We start from the raw sequence: 24,139 nt of genomic DNA, 5'->3' as shown, positions 1-24,139 counted from the left end.
CCCATTTATCGTTTTATCAGTAGTACTAATTTATTACCTCAACAGGCTAATAATAATATAAATAAAAGTTACTTATAAATATTAATTTACATACCCTTCAGAACAGAGAGTGTAATTGTTAGTATACTGTAGCCTCCTGCCACACACTACCCATTTTACACAAAGCATTACCCTCTGCCCCAAAACACCAATGCCTGGATTTATCAGAGGTATAAAAATACTTTGTAGATTGTGATTTTTGTAAATGTATTAAAACCAAAATCCTAGTTTTATGCAACAGAATATTAAGCCTTTCTCTTACTAGTAAACAGACTGAGAAGAGTGACACTTGAAGGAAAAATCTGACCAAAATATTACACGCGATACCTTTCATCAATTTTTTAGCAGTGTTAGCATTCTGGGACAAGATGCTCCAGCAGAAGGGGGGCAGCGCAGGAGTGTCTGAGTTTGCAGCAGTGTTGCACTGAGCATTGCAAAATGTTGTAATATATAATATATTATTGCGATATATTGACTTTTTGACAGTTCTAAAACTAGGATGCAGGTAAACTCTATTTTAATTATATAAACAAACAAGGAAATATAAAATTTGCTAAGAAATGCTAACATGCACGGACCACAGGGAAAAGGGCAAGCACCTTTTTCTATTAACTTACAGGTGTGTCTATCTTCCAACATTGCCTGCACACACACACACACACACACACACACACACACACACACACACACACACACAGTCAAAATGACTTTCATGCGGTTGTCATGCCTACTGGTTAACTCTATATGGCGTTTTAAAGACCTATTGTTATGCCACACCCAATTATACTACACATGCTCTTAAAATGAAAACAGGCAAGACCTGAAGATATTTTTGTAGATGTAGATAATCAAAATGTGCTGATAATAAATATGCACTGTGGTGGTCTTAGTAACTTAGTAACAAGGGCTGTTGAATATGTGCACAGACATGCATTAAAATTGTTCCCTAAGCAGATAACATAAACCTTTTCATTAATAATGTCATTGCAGTGATAATCTGCAGGCTTCTTCCATGAATTTAGTGCATTTATTAACAGCATTTTTTAAGGCCTGCATTTTCATAGCAGAGGAAGTGCAATTTCCCAGTTAATGGAAACGTCATGCTATTTTGATCAGACTCAGCATTTGTGTTTGCACTGTGTTCATGGTTAAACAGAAATGAATGATCATACATAGGTAGGAAGAGCAATATAACAGGCTGTGATGTACAAAATCTGCAACTACATATGAATTTTTAAACCCACCATAAATACAACACGTTACGGTCTTTGAATCATTTGTGTCTATTAGAGACCAAGGAAGTCGTGTTTTTTCATGTATTAGAAGTGATTTATACACAATGTTTTGAAATAGATTAGACTCTATATCTAATCAATTACATTAAACCCAAAGCAGAGCCTTGACTTCAGACACAATTAGCGTGAACTTTTAGACAGTTTAAGAGAAGTGAAGGTCAGAATATGATAACGATCAGCTCATTTCCCTGTAGACTGTTACCAGAACATTGATAAACTGGTAATACAATTTAAGATGTAATAGCTTCTATTTAACGTGTATGTAAATAAATATTATTTAAATTAACTTATGCGTTAATCCACACTTCTCAGTCATAGTTCACATGCCTCAGGGTTTCACTTAAGATTACCCGGGGATTTGTCCATTCGGACGTTGTTGCTACAAACCCAGGGGACTGTGACCTGTCCCTTTTTCACATGATAGCTTTGCATGAAGTCCTGTTCCAGTGATGTGAGTGGGTGGGGATTGGTGCAACGTTTTTAGGCTTTGGGATCTGCTTTTGATGGTACTAGTGTCATTAATGCCTGATGGGGAAAACAGAACAGAGGGACACAGGTCCTGTGCTGTGATTGTTGTCAATCCTCCAGGAGTTAACCCAGTCTGCACCAGTTGGGAATTAATCCAAGGTATGACCTGGTCTTCAGGAGTAATAGGAGAAATGGATTGTATGGAATGTCCTTTGTTGCAGAGAGGGTTATAGATATTGGCTGTTTGTGGCAAAACCTTCATGGATTCGATGAGAAAGGCCAGGCTCTTCATTACCCGGCTAAGTTCAGCTACTTCCTGTCCAAGGGAGCTTACCTGGAATACATAATCAGCAATTACTCAGCATTAATAAAGAGGATGATCATTTCTTTTTGTGCACAGTGTAGGTTTACCAAACTTTAGGAAATTAATGTAAATTAATGCAAATAGTACAACAGTGATGATGCAGGACAATGGTCTAATGTTTTCATTTCTCTTTTTTAAGGAGATGTCACACTTGCCTGTCTAAAACTTGAGAGCCCTGTATTTTACAGTACCTTATGGTCAAGATGGCCTAAATGTCCCCTGGTCTCTTCTGATTTAGCCGCTAGCTCAGCCGAGCTTACCTGCAGGATACCTGGAATAAGGAGCAAATGCAGTTAAAAACAAATATGACTTGAAAAAGAAAGTTAAGAGAGTTAAAGACAGTTAATTTTATAGTACCAGTAATCAATCAATGTGTTAAATATACTACATTAATTTCCTTCACATTTACACACTTTCCTCACATAAACACGTACCTGTTTTGCTTCTATTTGTGTTGGCTGAACTGTTCTGAAAACCAGAAGTGAAAGAGAATGCTGAAGAGTTTCCTGTCTCTGTTCCTTCACTGGCTTCTGTACCATCAACAACCCTAAACACCAATGTACACAAGGTGTGAACATCCACAAAACCATAAAGCTGGGACTCAGGTTTTATATTTAGATTTTATTTTGAGTTCAGTGTTTAGGTTGGTTAGCCACTGAGGAAAACATTGAGTGAATATTTTTTTAATCTATTGTGAAATTTGTCGTTTCTTGTCAAAAATACTCTATTTTTTTGTGTCATTTTGTTATATTTTAGTTATGTTTTAGTTATTTAAATATTGTATTCATATTATGTTATATCCCAAATGTACATGTACTATACATACATATATGTACAGTTTATGCAATAATGTGTGTGTGTGTGTGCGCGTGTGTGTGTGTGTGTGTGTGTGTGTGTGTGTGTGTGTGTGTGTGTGTACCTGGGACTGAGATTAGGGAGGTCATGTTTAGTAACTGCATTGTGTTGAATGTGAAGTTCTTCCTCATGTCGGTGAGAGTTTGTGGTTCCACTGTTTTGGCTCAAGCTTCCATTTGTCCTCCTCTCAACCTATGAGGCAACGATCACTCAGAGTTATTACGCCCCACTGTGAGAGTTCTAATGCTGGAGTTGGGGGGTTACTGTCACTATCCCATCTGGATGCTCACCTCTAATGCTGCAACCTTCTCCTACAGAAAACCTAACTAAAATAGACATATCACAGGTAAAATTACTGCTAATGACAGAAGTGCTAGTTAATTTGTACTAAATAATTAATGATGTTTGCAATCCGAGGTGAATTGCCCTATGAACTATGCACCAAATATGAAATTGTTTAAGGTTCAGTTTATGTCTGAGAAAGCAGATAAATATTCACCCATTCCACCCCTTTCTCTAGATATTACTGATTAATTACAATGTCAATTATTTTCATAGAGTAATTTGGTCATTGCCCCCTTTTAAGTTATTAAACCCCCTTACATTGTAATTGAAAGATTACAGTTTTCCCCCAAAGAACTTAACAGACTTGGATGTTTCTCCACTGTGAATTCTCACTCCACCATTATGGCTTCATGAATGACAAGACAGGAGGTGGAAAAGACGACTCGTTGTCATGATGATTGTCACATTATCATTCCATATTATTCTGCTCTTTTGGTGCTATAGTACCTTTAGCCATGCACTGTTAGACAAATGAGCGAAGAGGTGGATCCTCATTAGGGAAATGAGCCCAGAGCTATTACAGTCTACAAAGTTTTGTAAGCATAAATTATTACATTGAGTGACAGAAATACATGACTGTGTGTCCTGGGACTTGGAGAATACAGTAAGTTGAATACCTGAGAACTGATACACATACAAGCACAAAACACACATTAAAATATCTTTACATGAGTATTTGTCTGCTTCATCTTCAAAGTCCTACTGCACACAAATTGACTGCTATGGATTTTTATTTTACAAAACAAAACAAAACTCATTGTCTGCCAATCCATCAGACCCAATTCTAAAATTTCACAGAATATACCTGACATTACATGATGAAATTACCTTAACCAGACTGTATCAGTAGCTAACTCTGTATATTTTTCACTCCCCTTCATGAGCCGGATATAATTTCACTAAATGAAGCTTGTCTGCCCAGTTATAGTCATATACAACAGATGCAATATTTACAATTTGCCACATCACAGTGTTAAACATACATTTACATCCGCTACTGCAGAGAGATTTCACAACAGTCTCCCAGAATTATCGACATCTGACCCACAGAACTTGATTATGTGACTCACTATTTAGAGTTAGTGTTTTGCTACACCTCAGGTATTGTAAAATAAAAGTAATTAGAGAGAAAATGCTTGCACCCTGGTACAATGACAACACAACAAATTTAAAACAATCAGCTACTGTAGGTAAATAGAACGTAAATGGCGTCAAACTAAATGATCAGAAATTAGCATGGAAGAAAAGCCTTCATAGCTACTATAAAATCTATTAGTCATGCCAAATCAGTGTATTTCTCCAACCTTATTGAAGATAACTAAAATAATCCTAAATTTTTATTTTATACTGTAGCAAAATTAACTAGGAATAAAACACCACCAAAAAGTGCACAACATCTATTTGTAGCGGTAATGACTTTACTTTATAGTATCTACACAATTTTCCAGCAGTCAAAGCAAACCCACTCCCGAGTATTGAGCCACATCCGGGTTGCTTGGACATTTAAGCATTTCTGATAATGCAGAATGAGCCCTCTTTAAGCTCAAGAACAGTTTCACTTAATTCTGACAGACAGAAGCTCACATAAATAATATCACAAGAGTAGCCTTCATTCATCTTAGAAATATTGCTAAAATATTAAATATGATGTCGCTACATGACAAACTACAGAAACACTAGTTAATGCATTGTTACCTTTAGGTTGGATTACTTGTATACTTTACTGTCTGGATGTTCCAGTAGGAGCATAAACAAGCTTCAATTAGAAGGTTACAAATCATACCTATATATATATATATATATATATATATATATATATATATATATATATATATATATATATATATATATATATATATAAAACGTCTTTCTCTCACTCTCTCTTGTGTTGGAGTCTCCACCATGTTTACAACCTTTAAAGCACTCTTCAGACAGCAACCCTGGAGACTGTTGGACATGGCCTGGGAAATTTGAAAAGAGCAACCCTCACTGTTCCACTCTCTCATCGAGTATATGCAAAACACGCCAGACACATGTATGCTAGACACCAAACCCAAAACTGCCTTCACCAGCACTACTGGCCTGCACGGGACCAACCTTTAAAAGACTAACAGACATAGATTTGAGAGCCACTAGCAGTATGTAGCCGCCTACCTTGAAGATGTGGTCATCCACTCCTCCACCAAGTAGGACCACATGTTCCACTTCAGGGAGGTCCTGGGGGACATCCAGAATGCGAGGCTTACGGCAAGCCCACAGAAATGTCACCTGGGGCTGACAAAGTCACAGTACCTGGATATGGCCAGGGCCTTCTCAATCCTCCACAGAAGACGATTGAGGCATTTAAGGAATACCCATGACCCAGACAACAAAGTAACAGAACATGTCTTTCTGGGGTTGGCTGGATACTATCACTATTTGTGCCTAACTTCTCATCTTTAGCCTCAGACCTCACCAAAAATGGCCAGCCAGACTGTGTGCCATGAGCCAGTGTGAGATAGTGCGGGCATTTTAAGAGATGAAGAGAGCTTTCCCCTACCCTCTGGAACCCTGACTTCAGTTTCTCCTCCTCCTTCATGGTCAAAGTCACCTGGTCCTGCACATGTATCTTTTTATACAAAATCGCTGGTGAATCCTCCCAAGCTAAAACCCAAAAGACATGGGAAAAGTGGTCTTTGCAGAAGAGTTATAATTGTAACGTGTCTGTCTGTGTTTTCCCCTTGTTTCTGTCTGCCGTCTCTCCCTGATGTTAATTGTTTGCTCCGCCCACTCATTGCTCACCATGGACACTAATTATAGTCCATCTCTTCCCCAGGTGTCTTGTCTTTGTCTCTAATCGTCTCTGCTTTGTGATTGGCTCCTGTCTACTATATTTACTCTGTCTGTTCACTTCCCGGGTGTTGGTGTTTGGTTCTCTGTTCTCAGTTCTCAGTTCTCGGTTGAGTGTTCTGCCTTGTGTTTGTCTGCCTGGTCTTCTGTGTTTGCTCATTAAACGGATTACTTACTGCATTTGGATCCCTCTCGCCTTTGTCTCACCGTGTCACACCGTGACAATAATAATCTAAGTCGATGATTAGGATTGAGTGAAGAGGGACATGAAAAATGTCAAAAATGAGTTATATGAGAGATTAGACATGAGGGAAGATGAGAAGGACTTGTACAGATTAGCAAGACAGAGAGATAGAGATGAGAAGGATGTACAGCAGATAAGGGTGATTAAAGCTAGAGATAAAAAGCTACTGACAGGCGAGGAGAGTGTGCAGAGAAGTTGGACATCAGAGGGACAGCTCAGGTTGGCTGTTTTGAGGACAAGGACAGAGAGACTAGATTGAGATGGTTTGGACATGTACATAGGAGGCAGATGGTTGTATTGTTAGAAGGATGTTGGAGATGGAGCTGCAGGTAAGAGTTCAAGAGTCAGGTCAAGAAGCTTTTTTATTGTCCTTTCAACCATATATAGCTGTTGCAGTACATAGTGAAATGAGACAACGTTTCTCCAGGATCATGGTGCTACATAAAACAAAGACAGGGCTAAGGACATGTAAGTAGTCTTAGCCACATAAAGTGCAACTGTGCAACCTGGTGCAAACAGTGCAGGACAAGACCAACAAGACAGACAAGACAGTGCAGGACAAAAGACAGTGCAGAGACAAAGTTACAAGACAATACCAAAAGTACAAAAAATGCAATACATAAAAGACAACAAACAGTAACAGAAACAATGCCAACCAACCAGGGTATATACAGTACTGTATGTGAATACTGAATGTTCAAACAATATTTCATGCAGTTTCTTAGCAGCAGGTCCTTGGGATAATATATAGAATTGTGCAAAAAACAGCAAATGACTGAAATATTGTATAGTATGTGCGAAATGGCTGAGATATTGTACAATATGTGCAAAAAACGGCTGAAATGTTGGACAGTATGTGCAAAAACAGCAGAAAAGTGTGCAAAACAGCATGTAAACAGTTTGATGGATTGTAAGCAGCATGTAAACAGAATGATGTGTCAGTGTGTGTGTTTTGTGAGGGTCTGTGCAGTCCATACAGATGATGTGTGTGTATGTTGTGCTCAGTACAGTACAGTTCAGTTATTGAGAAGTCTGATGGCTTGTGGGAAGAAACTGTTACACAGTCTGGTCGTGAGGACCTGAATGATTCAGTACCTTTTTCCAGACAACAGGAGGGTGAAGAGTGTGTGTGAGGGGTGTGTGGGGTCTTCCACAATGCTGTTGGCTTTGCAGATGCAGCGTGTGGTGTAAGTGTCCATGATAGAGGGAAGAGAGACCCCAATGATCTTCTCCGCTCTCCTCACTATCCGCTGCAGGGTTTTGTGATTCGAGATCGTATAATTCCCAAACCAGACAGTGATGCAGCTGCTCAGGATGCTCTCAATGGTTCCTCTGTAGAACATGGTCAGGATGGGGGGAGGGAGATGTGGATTTCTCAGCCTTCGTAGGAAGTAGAGACACTGCTGGGCTTTCTTGGTGATGGGGCTGGTGTTGAGTGACCAGGTGTGGTTCTCTGCTAGATGAACACCAAGAAATGTGGTGCTCTTGACGGTCTCTACGGATGATCCGTCGATGTTCAGTGGAGAGTGGTTGCTCTGTGCTCTCCTGAAGTCCACAACCATCTCTTTAGTTTTATCCACATTCAGAGAAAGATTGTTGGCTCTACACCAGGCAGTTAGTTGTTGCACCTCCTCCCTGTATGCTGACTTGTTGATGAGACCCACCACGGTCGTGTCATCGGCGAACTTGATAATATGATTCGATCTGTGCATTGCTGCACAGTCGTGAGTCAGCAGAGTGAACAGCAGTGGACTGAGCACGCAGCCTTGAGGAGCTCCAGTGTTTAGTGTGGTGGTGCTGGAGATGCTGTTCCCGATCCGGACTGACTGAGGTCTCCCAGTCAGGAAGTCCAGGATCCAGTTGCAGAGGGAGGTGTTTAGTCCCAGCAGGCTCAGCTTCCCAATCAGGTGCTGAGTGATGATTGTATTGAATGCTGAACATGAATGGCGCACATTCTCTGAGCACCCTGCCAGGAATGTTGTCTGGACCAGCAGCCTTCCATGGGTTAACTCTGCATAGAGATCTCGTCACGTCGGCCATGGATAGACAGAGTACCTGGTAGTCAGGGGGAGGGATGGTCTTCCTTGGAATTACGTTGTTCTGTACCTCCAACCGAGCGTAGAAAACGTTCAGCGCGTCTGAGAGGGAGGCGTCACTATCACAAGCAGGTGAAGCTGTCTTGTAGTTTGTGATCGCCTGTATGCCCTGCCACATGCACCCCGGGTGTCTCTGCTGTCCTGGATGTGGCTGTGGATCGTCTGGGCGTGTATGCGCTTTGCCTCTCTGATGGCTCGGGACAGTTTGGCCCTTGCTGTTCTTAGGGCCGCCCAGTCCCTGTTCTGAAGGCTAGGTCTCTAGTCCTCAGCAGAGCACGCATGTTAGCAGTCATCCACGGCTTCTGGTTGGAGCGTGTAGTGAGGGTTTTGGAGACGGTCACGTCATCAATGCACTTGCCGATGTAACTGGTCACTGCTGACGTGTACTCCTCCAAGTTGATGGAGTCACCATTGGTTGCAGCCTCCCTGAAGATATTCCTGCAATCCTGAAGAGCAGAGGTGGCTCCTGCTGGCCAGGTTTTCATCTGCTTCAGAACCGGTTTTGAGCGTCTGAGTGGTCTGTATGCTGGAATTAGCATAACAGTGATGTGGTCTGAGTAGCCGAGGTGGGGGCGGGGCTCCGCACGGAATGTTTGTGTAAACAAAATCAAGCGTGTTTTCACCTCTTGTAGCAAAGTCCACATGTTGATGGAATTTAGGAAGCACTGACTTGAGATTTGCATGGATGAAATCTCAGGCGATGATAAAAAGTACATCGGGGTGAACATTCTGTAGGTCGCTAATAGCTCCGTATAGCTCACTTAGCGCCTCTTTTGCATTATTGCTCGGAGGAATGTAAACTTCGACAATGAAAACAGTAGTAAATTCCTGTGGTAAATAAAATGGCCTCCATCTAACAGTCACAAACTCCACTGACGATGAGCAGTAAGTAAGCACAGAGTTCTTGCACCATTCCGTGTTGATCTGCATTTTTGTAGGCTCTAAATGAAGTTAGCCCATCCAGTTGAATGGCGGCGTCCAGAACTCTGTCGCTGAGCCACGTCTCCGTGAAAACAAACACGCAGCAGTTTCTAATCTCTCGCCGTGTAGAGCGTTCGAGTCGGATGTAGTCCAGTTTATTGTCCAGGGAGCAAACGTTGGCTAGTAGAATGGACGGGAGAGCCGGCCAGCTAGGGATTGTTTTTAGCCTAGCACGGACACCGGCCCGCTTACCGCGTTTCCGCTTCCTCGCGCACCACTTTCGGCGTCCCCTCTCCTGGTCTCTGGTATCAGGCAACACTGGGGACTGGAGGCCTGGTCTCCGCAGCAAGCCAAGGTCATGTAGCCTATCCAGTACATCATCGTGCAGGTTGGTTGTTCCATGATTTCTGTACTTTATTTTGTTCCTGGTGGTTGTCAGAGGTGGGAAGTAACAGAGTAAAAATACTTTGTTACGGTACTTAAGTAAATTTTTCTGGTATCAGTACTTTACTCCACTATTTATTTTTCGGACAACTTTTTACTTTTACTCATTACATTTTTACACAAATATCTGTACTTTTTACTTCTTACATTTTCAAAACGGACTCGTTACTTTTAGTATTATTTCTTCTCATTGAGCACTGTTTCCAGCCTATCATCCTATCATTGTGTGGCTTTTTCACCATGTGACTGGTGTACTGTATTATTTACTGGCTATCAGACATAGACTAAGGATAGCGGAGCTAACAATGAGCAGCACGCCTACAAAAGGAATGGCTAATGTTAATTCAGAGGGAGTCACCAATGTTAAAATAACTAACAACGAGGACATTCCTGAACACCACTATCATTACTAGTGCAACTCATCGACGTAACCACACACTAGATTTAATAATATCACACAGAATAGAAGTCACTGATATAGATATCATACCCCAAAGTGATGACATCACAGACCATTACCTCATAATGTACACACTACCTATAGAACAGACTAACTCTGTCTCACCACGTTATCGACTCGGTAGAACCATTATTTCGACCACCAAAGACAGATTCACAAATAACCTGCCTGATCTGTCTGGACTTCTTAATGTACCCTCAAACTCAAACGACCTAGATGCAATGACTAACAGCATAGACGCTATATTCACTAGCACATTAGACACTGTTGCCCCAGTCAGATTACAGAAGGTTAGAGATAAAACACTTGCACCATGGTATAATAGTCACACTCACACCCTCAAGAGGGAGACCCGTAACCTCGAACGGAAATGGAGAAAAACTAAATTAGAGGTGTTTAGAATTGCGTATAAGGACAGTATGTCCAGCTATAGACAGGCTCTAAAAGCTGCTAGGGCTGAGCACCTGAGCAAACTCATAGAAAATAACCAGAACAATCCCAGGTTTTTATTTAGCACAGTGGCTAGTTTAACAAAAAATCAGAAATCTGAACACACTATTCCATCACATTTCAGTAGTGAGGACTTTATGAGATTCTTCACTGATAAAATCGAAAGTATCAGGAATAAAATAGGTGACGCTCAACATATGAGAGCAACCAGTGACACAATCTCACCTAAGGCTTTACACAGCTTTACAAGTACAGGACAGGAAGAGTTAGATAAACTTATTACTACAGCTAAATCAACAACATGTTCACTAGACCCCATCCCAACTAAATTACTGAAAGAAGTGTTACATAAAGCTGGTGAGCCTCTTCTTAATATCATTAACTCCTCGTTATCTTTAGGTTACGTCCCGAAGTCTTTTAAGTTGGCAGTTATTAGGCCACTCATCAAAAAACCTAACTTAGACCCTAATGAACTATCAAATTACAGACCTATCTCACACCTCCCGTTTATGTCTAAAATACTTGAAAAGGTTGTGTCTGTTCAACTGAGCTCCTTCTTACAGGAGAGCAACATCCTTGAAGAGTTTCAGTCAGGTTTCAGGCCCCATCATAGCACAGAAACTGCACTTGTTAAAGTTACAAACGACTTGTTCTTAGCTTCGGACCAAGACTGTATGTCACTATTAGTTCTACTTGACCTTAGTGCTGCATTCGACACTATAGATCACAACATTCTTCTAGATCGCTTACAATATTACACAGGTATTCATGGTCAGGCTTTAAGCTGGTTTAGATCCTACCTGTCTGACCGATACCATTTTGTAGAATTAAATGGTGAATCCTCCAGTTTACTACCAGTTAATTATGGGGTCCCTCAAGGATCAGTTCTAGGACCTCTGCTTTTCTCGATATACATGCTTCCATTAGGGAACATTATTAGAAGACATGGGATTAGTTTCCATTGTTATGCTGATGACACACAGTTATATATCTCATCAAAACCAGATGAAATAGCCACAGTGTCCAAATTAACTCAGTGCCTTAGAGAGATAAAAGACTGGATGAGCTGCAACTTTCTATTGTTAAACTCCGATAAGACTGAAATACTACTCATAGGTCCAAAAACCAGTGCACATAAACTCTCACAACTTAACTCCCATTTAGAGGGATGTACTATTACAAGTAGCTCGACAGTGAAAGACCTCGGTGTTATACTAGACAGTAACTTGTCCTTTAAAAATCATATCGCCCATACTACCAAAACAGCCTTCTTTCACCTTAGAAACATTGCCAAGCTGAGAAACATCCTGTCTGTATCTGATGCTGAGAAGCTAGTTCATGCGTTCATGACCTCTAGACTGGACTATTGTAATGCATTACTAGGTGGTTGTCCTGCATCTTTAATAAATAGGTTACAGTTAGTCCAAAACGCAGCTGCCAGAGTTCTCACTAGGACAAGAAAGTATGACCATATAACCCCAATTTTATCATCTCTACACTGGCTACCTGTTAGGTATAGAATTGACTACAAACTGCTGCTACTTACGTACAAGGCTCTTAATGGTTTAGCTCCCATGTATCTAACTAGTCTTCTAACACGTTACAATCCTTCACGCTCTCTGAGATCACAAAACTCAGGGCTTTTGGTAGTTCCCAGAATATCTAAGTCTACTAAAGGTGGTAGAGCATGTTCTTATTTAGCTCCCAAACTTTGGAATAGTCTTCCTGATAGTGTTCGGGGCTCAGACACACTTTCCCAGTTTAAATGCAGATTAAAAACTCATCTCTTCAGTCAGGCGTACACATAATACATCCCATAATATCATGCACCAGTACATCAGACCAGCACATTTTTATGAACGGCGGATATGTTAATCCCTTTCCACTGCTTTTCTCTTTGTACCCATCCCGAGGCATCCAGACACTGTACCAGCTCCCATCGTCCTTTGTGGGACGAAGCCTTTGGACATCCACTGAGCCGAGGCCGACTCTAAGAATCCTGAGACATCTCCAGTTAGACTCTGTGGTGCTCAGAAGATCAGAAGTCCTTGAACCTCACACCAATACAACATTTGTTTGACTGTATATTACAATCACACCCCCAGTGTCACCCATATGAGGATGGGTTCCCCCTTGAGTCCGGTTCCTCTCAAGGTTTCTTCCTTTACCAATTTAAGGGAGTTTTTCCTTGCCACTGCTGCCTGAGTCACCTCAGACTTGCTCATAGGGGAATAAATACATACACACTGTGAACTATATACATCTAATAATAATCTAGAATTTTTATTCTGTTAATTCTTATCTTTTATTATTCGTTATTTCCTTTATCATTAATTATGTTTACCTTCTGCTCTATGTATATGTTCTGTAAAGCTGCTTTGAGACAATGTCTATTGTAAAAAGCGCTATACAAATAAACTTGAATTGAATTGAATTGAATTGAACACCCATGGCCATATATGAGGGAGATGTTTGAAATAATCAGCGTCAAAAAGGATTCCTGGTGAATGCGTTGCGAATTGTGTCAACCAGGGTGGTTCTAGCCCTTTTTTAGGGTGGCTCCAGCCCCCCTGTCTGTAATCTCAGCCACCCTAAAACTATAAGTATAATTTATACTTTCATAAATAAACAATAAAAATTACGTTAAAATGCAGGACAAAAATGGGATGGGAAAAAAAATTATTTATCAGTTTGATCCAAGAGAAATCCATGAAATTTTTTTTTACTTTGCTTTTATTCCATACTTTTACACGCGTGTGTTGTAGTCTTTCAAAAGTGCGTCTTCAGCTGTCTGCATTATTTGAACGGAAAAGCACAGGTACGGGCAGTCAGAGCTGGAGGCGTTTATCTATAAAGTTAATGGGCAGAAAGACGCAAAGACGGCAACCAAAAGCAGTGAAATTTCACTATTCTTATTACCAGAGTTGTCATATAATATATAATATAAAACTCTTCTTGTTTTAACTTCTCACTGAGGGCTAAGCCCCCCTAAAGTTGAAATCCTAGAACCGCCCCTGGTGTCTACCCAAAAAACACGAAGTGCTTAATTTAATTAACATTAATTTTGTAATTTGTAAAACATCACAATAATTTTGAGTTGTTTTCAATGACAGAGCTGGAATCTCCCTACAGTTTGGGATATGGCCTTGGTGATACACTTGGTATACATTATGTTTCCAAAAGTATTGGGTCACCTGACATTTCCTGATATATGTGGTTGTTTTCTGATCTCATCCCCACTGAACACCTTTGGGATGAATGTGAAGGCTGACTCCACCCTACCTCACCTACATCAGTGCCTGCCTTTCGTAACAATCTTGATATCCATCAGCACACTCCAAAATTATATATTCCTATACATATACACACTCACACACACTCATATATATATAAACACATGACGTCCAGTTACCAGCATGACACTAAACAGGTAGTAGTAACGAGTAACGGCAACTTTTTACTTAAGTACATGTCAGAGCCCATACTTCTTTACTTTAACTTGAGTAAAAGAGTGTAGTCACTACTTCTATTTTTAATGGAGTCTTTTAAAAAATGAGTATCTGTACTTCTACTTGAGTAAAGGATGTGTGTACTTTTGTTTGTATACATGAACACCGCTGTCTCTGGCATCCATGTAGTACTGTAGCAATGGTCGGGCTAAAAACTTTTAAAAAACGTAAATAGCACCGTATTGAATCCGGAGAGGCCGCTGCGTGCTACTGCCGTGCCGCCATCTTGGAACCAAGATGGAAGAACAAAGAGGAGATATATGGATGTATTAAATGAGGACATGAAGGTAATTGGTGCAAGAGTAGAGGATGATGAGGACAGAGTTAGGTGGAAACATGATTCGTGAACATGAAACGTGATTCGCTGTGGGGTTCCCTAAAAGATGTTTCAAGGTATTTAACACTAGATGTAATTATCAGGAAATGAAATCTGAAGCCATCGTCTCATATTCATCAAATTACCTCAAACCCAAACGTATAACAAAGACAAAAGATTTGGTCTTGCCATTCCAATAATTTCAGAGTGGACTAAATACAGTATACCCCAGAGTGTGAGGGAGAATGTCCCCTAATGGGTGCACACCTCATGTCTTCTTAATCCTTTGCTGATCCCACAAACGCTCTGGTCCAACATCACTCTTTATTGATCTTCTCACATCTCAAGGCAATACCAAAAGGGCGGAACAACAAGGACAACAAAGGACCTAGTGATGTACAACAACAGGACAAAGGCCTTGCCTTTTGACATTAGAATTCAATCTCCACCTCAACATAAAGTCATACATTTGTCTTGCATACATTGGGTATATAGCTGTACCACTACCAGTTGAGTAATAGATATCAAATATGTGAAATGTAAGAAGAAATAAAGAAGAATGGTTATTGTCTTTAAATGAAGTTGTGGTTTGCCCAAGGATCTGGCTGATGAGATTTTAAAAATATACAATGCTTACATGGCTCCCTTTCTTCTCTCTGAGGTTGTAGGTGAGGTCTTGAGTGATGTCCTGAACAAAATGGTGAGAGTACTCCGGGTACAGGTCCAGCACCTCATACAGTCCCCTCAGATTAATGCACTGCAAATCACAGTATGTCAGTGCTTTCACGTCTGCACTTGTCTTTATCACCCAGTTTTCCACTGACAAGTTGGCACCAATCAGGTCCCCTTTACCTGTAAATGCAGACATGTGTACAATAAAGTGATGGTCAGTTATGGCCATAGTGAGAGAATATATAATGGAGTAGATGTTCACATGTAAATCAGTATTCAAAAATCAGTATTCATACTAAACATCATCAAAGTGCTTTAAGTGCTGATTTTATGTCTCCATCATGTTCAGTGAAATGCACATGCTAGTGGTGAGACAGTATCATGGACTTTTATGTATATCTTTTATGTATATACACTTTACATAAATGTACATGGTTACATTGCCATATATCTAGAGGAATTTGTAAACATTCAGAGTTACTAACCAAGAATTGCAAGCACCATGCCATCCTTAAGCACCTCCATGGAGCCAGAGCAGACAAAGTACAGGGCCTGCAGTGCATCTCCTTGTCGCAAGAGATATTCTCCAGGTGCACAAAATGACGTCTTTATGTGCAGCGACAAAGAGCGAAGACAACCATGGCTCAGAGATGAGAACACAGTCAGTTCCAGAATTTCCTTGTTCAGGTGCATGGCAATGTCTGAACGCAACTCATCAGGGAAGTCTTTCAGGAGCTAGACCAAGAGAAATAACACTTACACAATTAAAACTCCAATTAAGCAATCAACAAGTGTCAAAATAATTAACAGCAATGATTATAATTTACTGTGTGAATATAATAATCTGTAAAATACAGAAAATCAGTTGTATTATGAATATGTACAGATGGGGCTCTGACAATTACCTGCAGTTTTATCGCACTTTGCACTTTATGTAACAACAGTAAGTGACATCCAGGAACTATGCTTTCTTAACAACGAGTCAAAGAGTGTAGTACTGATGCTTCACTCTTCACTACTGCTAACGTTCATTCATCAGTCATCTTTCTATCCTGACTGGAGTCTGTCACTACATGATCTAGACACTCGCTCTCATATCGTCACACTCCTCCTTCACGCTCTCAATTCCCTCCTGTCGGTGCACCATCTATTATTCATAACTCTGTGATTTAGCGACGTGTTTATATTCTATCTCGTTTTTCCTCACTGCTCGAGCTTCAGGTATAGGGTCTTGGTTCAAAGGTAGAATGAAGAAACTCTGCCTTTCTTGCCATAATTACCTTATTAACCAGCTATTGTTAATAATACAAATATATAAATTATTTCAATATTTCCAGCCAAATGTGTCATTGATGCAGTTGTTTCGTAGAACCATCAAACACACTGAAAATGAAGATTAGTGATGTGTTTTTTTGTTTGTTTTTTTAACTCATTCTCAGAACAAACAAATTGTACAGACAGTGGTACCTCATTTGAGTCTATGCCATTGTTGACAGACCAGGTCGTCTGGAAATATTCTAGCATGCGCTGCTTGAGACTCTGCGGCAGGTGATGCACTCTTATGAAGTCCTTCAGGTCTTTTGTTCGTGTATGGTACGAGGACCAACGTGAATACATGCGCTGAATGATGGCTGTCACATTACCAAATACTACAGCATGCATTAGTGCTATCATGGAGAAAATCACATACGAACACACAAACACACACAAAACAACTTTAGTATTTGTATATAAGTTTTGCATTAGTAATTACTGTACATTTGGAATGTGCAGTATCTAACAAAAGTAAGTACACCCCTCACATTTTTGTAAATACTTTATTATATCTTTTCATGTAACAACACTGAAGAAATGACACTGTGCTCCAATGTAAAGTAGAGTGTACAGCTTGTATAACAGTGTAAATTTGTTGTCCCCTCAACATAACTCAACACAAGCCATTATTGTCTAAACCACCAGACACAAAAATGAATACACCCCTAAGTGAAAATGTCCAAAATGGGGCCCGATTAGCCATTTTCTCTTCCCGGTGTCATGTGACTCGTTAGTGTTACAAGGTCTCAGGTGTGAATGGGAGCAGGTGTGTTAAATTTGGTGTTATTGCTCTCACTCTCTCATACTGGTCATTAGAAGTTCAACATGGCACCTCATGGCAAAGAACTCTCTGAGTATCTGAAAAAAAGAATTGTTGCTCTACATAAAGATGGAGTAGGCTATAAGAAGAACGCCAAGTCCTTGAAACAGAGCTGCAGCATGGTGGCCAGGACCAAGACCATTACAGGACAGGTTCCCCTCAGAACAGGCCTCGCCATGGTCCACCATATCATATAGCATAATATCTAGAGGTTGTGTTTTGGAAATAGACTTATGAATGCTGCCAGCAGTATTCCAACATGATAACAACCCCAAACATGTAAGTTGTGAGGTGGATCCTCTATAATCATGACTTGTTTGTCCAGCACATGCCACAGACACTTAATCAAATTGAGCACTGGAGTATTTAGAGGGCAAATAATCATCTTGATCTACATGTTATTTTCCCCTTCTGTTAGTCACCACATGTATCACTGAGCCTTGGGCAACCATAACACTTGATGCCTGTTTACCTTTGGACCATGTTCAGTAGGTATTAACAACGGCATACTCTGCATAAGACCTGTTGTGTTGGAGATGCTCTGGCACAGTCTAGACATCACAATTTGGCCATTGTCAAACTTGCCCATTTTTCCTGCTCTAACAAATCAACTTTAAGAACTGATTGATGCCTAATATATCCAACCCACTGAACGATGCCATTATTACCAGATATCATTACTGATCTGCTTAGATCATTAATACTGATGTAAAAGCCAGTACAACAGTGACTCACTTAAAATATTATATTGCACCCTTTATCTAGGTTTTTATTATCAATTTGATCTAGGCCTTCCAGAGCCTCTGAACATTATCTGATAATAAGATGATTAAAAAATGACTCTATCCTACTGTACATGCACATGCAGTGTGGTGTGTACTTGGCATTGTCAGAATGTCTTTCTGTGGACTGTATGTGTTGTTTAGGTGTGTGTATACTGTATGTTATTGTGGAAAAAGTTAACAGTGGGGAACAGTCAGTTTCAGACAGAGGGTTACACAAAGAAAAGGCCATAAATTATTGATGTAAAATACAGTACTAACACTTCATTGTACACCACAGCCTATTTGCACATGGTGTAAAATGAATAGAAAACGTTATTCCCCTGTTATAATTAGCTCCGCTGTTGGATCATGGCTGTGAGAATTTGTGTTCAATCAGCTACAAGATTATTAGTGAGATCAGACACTGTTGGTGTAAGAGTGAGTAGGTCTGGGGTTCAGTCAGTGTTCAGTTCATGCCAAAGGTGAAGGACACTTGAGTGTCCACTCTGTCTTCATGAAGCTCAGGGGCATTTTTCACAGTTCCATTGAAGAGAAATTGTAATGAGTGAGCATACAAAGGCAATCTACAGTATAAATGTGTGCTTCCAAATTTGTCACAACAGTTTGGGGAAGAAGCACATATTTTTAGTAAGGCCTACTAATGTTCGCACATATAGTGAACATCAGATAAACACGTCCTTATTTACTTTTAGTTTTCTTCCATGCATGTTGCATAAAAATAACATAATCATGCTTCAAGTTCAAAAAGATTTCAAAATGTTATAGTGCCAGTTGTCACTTACTTACACACATGCACACAGACACACACCCACCTCCAATAAGCATTGTGCAGATAGAGAAGATCTTCTCAGCATCAGTATTAGCAGAGACATTGCCAAAGCCCACACTTGTCAAACTGCTGAGAGTGAAGTAGAGTGACGCGATGTAGACACTGCGTAATGATGGACCGCTGTTAGCTGATCCATTCACTGTGGTATAAGGGAGCTCCAAACGCTTTCCCAGCTCATGTAACCAACCTAATGAGTTTTGCATGGATGACCAATGTCAGTTCAATCACGAGTAAAAAAAAGGCCAAAGTAAGTTTTTCATCTTGCATTAACTTTTTTTTCATTTATTAAGTTATTAATAATCATCTATCAGTTATTAAGACATTTACCGTATCCACTGTAACTCAGTGTAACTCAAACATTGTAAGCTTTAATCTTTTAACTATGTTGGATGTAGGATAGCAAACCTGGTTCCCTAGAGGACATAAAAAAACAATGATATATCAAAACTAACTTACTTCAAAAACATTGATTGCAAGAAATAATATTAATAAAGTTAAAGACACATGAATGAGCACCGACAAGAAAGTGCCATTTTTTTCCATGAGATAAATATGGTTCCTTAGACTCTACAGTAAACAATCTGTAACTGCAAATTACCCTAATAAACACTTATGTAATGTAATGCCACAGAAGGCGTAGTACGTTCAAAATCTAATTTCCATCAGCTCATTATATATGGAGACGTACTGGATGGTGGTGCAGCATGAACTCAAATGGACCTACCACTGGGTCAGTCTGTGGTTCACAGAGGTGGTAGGTCAGAGGTGGTACATGTGCAACTCACAAGTAAGTCATGAATGTCAAGTCAAAGTCAAGTCAAGTCTTTTTTTAATATTTGTCAATCAAGTCTCAAGTCTCAAATTTGCGACTTAAGTCTGACTCGAGTCAAGTCGAGTCTCCTATTTATTATTAAGTCATTTAACTCAAGACCGAGTCAAGTCTCAAGTCATGAATGTCAAGTCAGTCAAGTTGAGTCTTTTTTAATATTTGTCAAGCAAGTCTCAAATTTGCGACTTAAGTCTGACTCGAGCCAAGTCGAGTCTCCTATCTCTGAGTCATTTAACTCAAGTCCGAGTTAAATCTCAAGTCATGAATGTCAAGTCAAAGTCAAGTCGAGTCTTTTTTTTATATTTGTCAAGCAAGTCTCAAGTCTCAAATTTGCGACTTAAGTCTGACTCGAGTCAAGTCATATGACTCGAGTCCCCCATCTCTGGTGGTTCATTATGAAAGTATAAGTCCCCTCTGAATGAGAACACACCTGAACAGATCTTAAAGAACAGCCACTTAAATGACATCCACAAACCCCCTCATACACAAAATGGGGGACACCATGGATAGGGTTCTGTTCAAGTTACTTAATTTAATTTCTTTCTTTAATATTTGAATATGAAAATAATTTTTTCTCGATTTAATGTGAATTCTTTTCAGACTGTCGACAGTGTTGTAATTCTTGCTTATAATTTTAGTTGGCTTTAAGTTAGAGGTGAATTTTCTAACCCATGAACTCATGTCTTTATTTATTGTTTGTTAAAACTTTAACATGACATACTCATTTATTTTAGTGAATTCAGTCGGATGCCACTGCACTGATGCTCCACAGTCATTCATATTTCAAGGCATGTCCTACGCATTTAGTCAATAAAGTCAAATTTATTTGCATGCTCTGCATTTTTATTAGTTTTGCACATTTTGCATTAACGTCCTTTAAAAAAAAAAGCTTATGAATCCTGAGGAACATTATTGTTCGAAATTTTGATTCACTTAGAGAAGAAATCTGAATCTGCTGCTATAACTGAGCTGATACCAGGAAAGAAAGTGCCAAAAAACAATTGAATAGAAAAACTCTTCAAAGATTAACAGGAAATATTTATACAGAAAAAAATTGTGCCATTTTCTGTATTATCTATATGCAACATTGGTAAACAAAAACAAGGTGTGGTGGTTAACTCATTTACTGATGGTTTGATGAGTTGATAATGAAGTCTGGGTTCAGTGCATGTTTATCAGAACAGAAAGAATGTCTAGGCTAAAACAAGATGAAGGCATAAATGAGGTCATAAACAAATGATCTCGCACATTTCGCCCAGGGCAGAGCATGTCAAAATATATTCAGAATATATAAGTTATTTACTAGTTGAGTAGGTGCTTGATAAAACACCTGAATACTCATGCTCATCTCTAGTTAATTCTTGTTTTAATTTCATTTAATAAATTGCGTGTGTTAGCTTTAATCAATTAAGTTTTTTATTATTGGGTTAACTTTTTTGGTGTACTTAACCTTGATGTCATTGAAAGAGGTTACAGATGATGATACGGAAGTGAAGTTAATCTACATTTTCTCTGGAAAGCAAACAGATCATTGTAGATAACAACCCTCACAACCAGTCTGGAAAAGTGGCTGCTCTTTCTTTGGGTTTATAGGAAAACTCTGTTTTCTGTCAATCTAAAAATTAACAACAGATTTCTAAACCAGTCCAGTGGAAATTTCTGAAGAGATCTTATGTCTATCCAAATCAAGAAACAGATATTTAAAATGATTTTACCAGATTTACTTGTTTTTTTTTTGTTTTTTTTAAGACACTAACATAATGATCTGATACAAACAGAGCGTCTAAGAGCCAAAATTGGGTTCTTTAAGCAGAATTTCATAATAATATCTCTACGATTTTCTGAAAATATTTTATTTTAATAACAATGGAGGATTATTTAAGACAGACACAAAACATCCTCCTGGAATGTTCAAGTTTTACTTAATGAATTACTTAAACATTTTTTTTAAGAACTAGCAGATGTATGCAGCTCTGAGCAGCTCTATGATCAATCTGTGTGAGCTATTTGGAGCAGTGGATTCATTTATTAATTCTTTCAGCAAGGTATAAAGGTTATATGTATAATGTCTGTACATTGCCTTTAAATCTATCTATCTATCTATCTATCTATCTATCTATCTATCTATCTATCTATCTATCTATCTGTCTATCTATCTATCTATCTATCTATCTATCTATCTATCATCTATCTATCATAATAGTAATATATAGTCATTCTCCCTAAATGAATTAATTCTGTGTTTTCACTGCTTAGTTGCCATTAATTATGTTAATTATAATTATGTAATAATTATCCTTTTTTTGGTTCTTTTCCAGTCTCATTTGTTCACTTGCATCTGAGTCCCTGGATTTTGTGACAGAAACCTTGAAGAGCATCTTTAGCACCTCACATTTATATTCATCCTCTGGCCCTTCTTAGCTTTCTCTTTCTCTGTCTGTCTGTCTGTCTGTCTGTCTCTCTGTCTGTCGGTCTGTCTGTCTGTCTGTTTGTCTGTGTCTCCCTCCCTCTCCCTCTCTTTCTCTCTCTCTCTCTCTCTCTCTCTCTCTCTCTCTCTCTCTCTCTCTCTCTCTCTCTCTCCTGCCCCAACACCCTTCTACAGTATTTGCTTTTCTCTCTGCCCCACTTTTATCTTTTCTTTCAAACAACAGGAACAATTTTATGCACAGGGACATTGTCATGCTGGAACAGGTTTGAGCCTCATAGTTCCAGTGAAGAGAAATTGCAATGCGACATAGACATTCTCTACAATGGTCTTCCTCCAATTTTGTATTACAGTTGTTCTCGATTGCTAAAACACTAAACCCCATTCTCTGAATCAAATGTTCAGTGAACTAAACCAATTTGTCAAATCAGACACTCTTTTGGCAAAACTCTAAACACATTCCTTTCACTAAACACATTTTGCACTGTGATGCACTTGAGATGCACAAATGCAAATTGGTAAACACACGCGGCAAACAGTAAACACAACTACAACTAGTTGTCATCTGTAAAACACAATGACTCAAAATTGAACAGACTTGTTTCTAATGATGTGATAAAACCAATTGCCCAGAATATAAACCAGTTCAGAGGGCACAGATGTGTTGGGTGGATGTAAGAATGGTGGGAAACAATCTGAGAGGCACAGGAAGAGTAAGAGTAAGAGGAGGAGAAGGAAGAAGAGGAGGAAGACCAAGAGCAGTCATTTCAGATGATATTCGAGCAACAGTCAAAGACCATGTTCTTGTTCATGGTATGACAATGAGGGAAGAAGGCCTACGAGTTCAACCCAATTTGAGCAGATTCTCTGTGGCCACCATTGTCAGGACATTCAGAGAAGAAAACAGGTAAATGTTTCTTTTCATTTCGGTAATTGAAAGTTTACTGTATTCATTTGAGCCAGTACATATCTTTGTCAACAGAAAAATGACTGGGGGAAATAAGCATTTTCCCTTCTTGTAGAATTGCAAGACTACAACAGGCGGGTGGAAGGACTGGTATGTTCTCCCAACAGCAAGAGGCTCTCATTGTTGATATGGTCCTTCAAAACAATGCAATCCACCTGTGTGAAATACAGGAAAGAGTTGTTGAAGACAATGCAAACTTTGACGGAATGAACAGTGTCAGCCTTTTGACCATTGATCGTGTCCTCAAACGCAACAGGCTACGCATGAAGCAAGTGTGCTTTAACTCTCTACATTTGATTATATTGTCTTCTGGTAAAGTAGGTTCCTGTCTTTTGTATACTATCTGCTTACTAGCTTTGCTAAACCTGCGCAATTTTGCGTAAAATCCCTGGACCTCACACCTACCAGCACCCCTACAGCTCCATTGTTCTCCTCCTTTTGTTGTGCAAACGGCCCCATCACCTGCGAGGCCTGGCTCATTTGCATTTGTTCACTCAGAGTAGCTCAGATCCAAGCCAGGCCAAACCTCTGTCTGTGACAGAAACCTTCACGGCCTATCTATACAAAATAGTCTGTTTAATTTATATAAAAAAATTGTGTGCTAAGGTTTGTCATTGCCATAGTACATATCATATTTATACAACCCTTGTGCAGACCTGGGGTCTATTTGACTCATCTGGAAAGTTTAATGTGTCATAACTTGGGTTTCCTTCCACATATTTGTCTGAAATTTACCAAGATTGTTCCAAATTATGAACTTTGCAAGTAAAATTAATCTTGTCCTCCCGAGTCAATTTGACCCGGCCACATTTAGTGGGGACACTTTTGCCTTTTTCAGCGCAATGAACATACATACAGACACA

General features: G+C 39.4%; 1 protein-coding gene across 1 annotated transcript in view; it reads right to left on the bottom strand.

Moving 5' to 3' along the window:
- Nucleotides 1–320: 320 nt before the first annotated feature.
- kcnh8 (potassium voltage-gated channel, subfamily H (eag-related), member 8) overlaps nucleotides 321–24,139 on the bottom strand; it is a 78,383-nt gene continuing 54,564 nt past the window's right edge. Inside the window, exons 8-15 of the mRNA XM_047816015.1 lie at nucleotides 19,039–19,242; nucleotides 16,775–16,974; nucleotides 15,793–16,042; nucleotides 15,273–15,487; nucleotides 3,086–3,213; nucleotides 2,601–2,713; nucleotides 2,358–2,437; nucleotides 321–2,136 (exon numbers count right to left, since the gene is read on the bottom strand). Of these exons, the coding sequence (XP_047671971.1) occupies nucleotides 1,714–2,136; nucleotides 2,358–2,437; nucleotides 2,601–2,713; nucleotides 3,086–3,213; nucleotides 15,273–15,487; nucleotides 15,793–16,042; nucleotides 16,775–16,974; nucleotides 19,039–19,242 (1,613 nt within the window). The 3' untranslated portion in view covers nucleotides 321–1,713. The remainder of the gene's footprint in view (nucleotides 2,137–2,357; nucleotides 2,438–2,600; nucleotides 2,714–3,085; nucleotides 3,214–15,272; nucleotides 15,488–15,792; nucleotides 16,043–16,774; nucleotides 16,975–19,038; nucleotides 19,243–24,139) is intronic.

This window comes from Tachysurus fulvidraco, chromosome 7 (genome assembly GCF_022655615.1).
Source record: "Tachysurus fulvidraco isolate hzauxx_2018 chromosome 7, HZAU_PFXX_2.0, whole genome shotgun sequence".
Taxonomy (NCBI): domain Eukaryota; kingdom Metazoa; phylum Chordata; class Actinopteri; order Siluriformes; family Bagridae; genus Tachysurus; species Tachysurus fulvidraco.
Note: the sequence above shows the minus strand (reverse complement) of the source record. Positions and strands in the feature narration are given on the sequence as shown.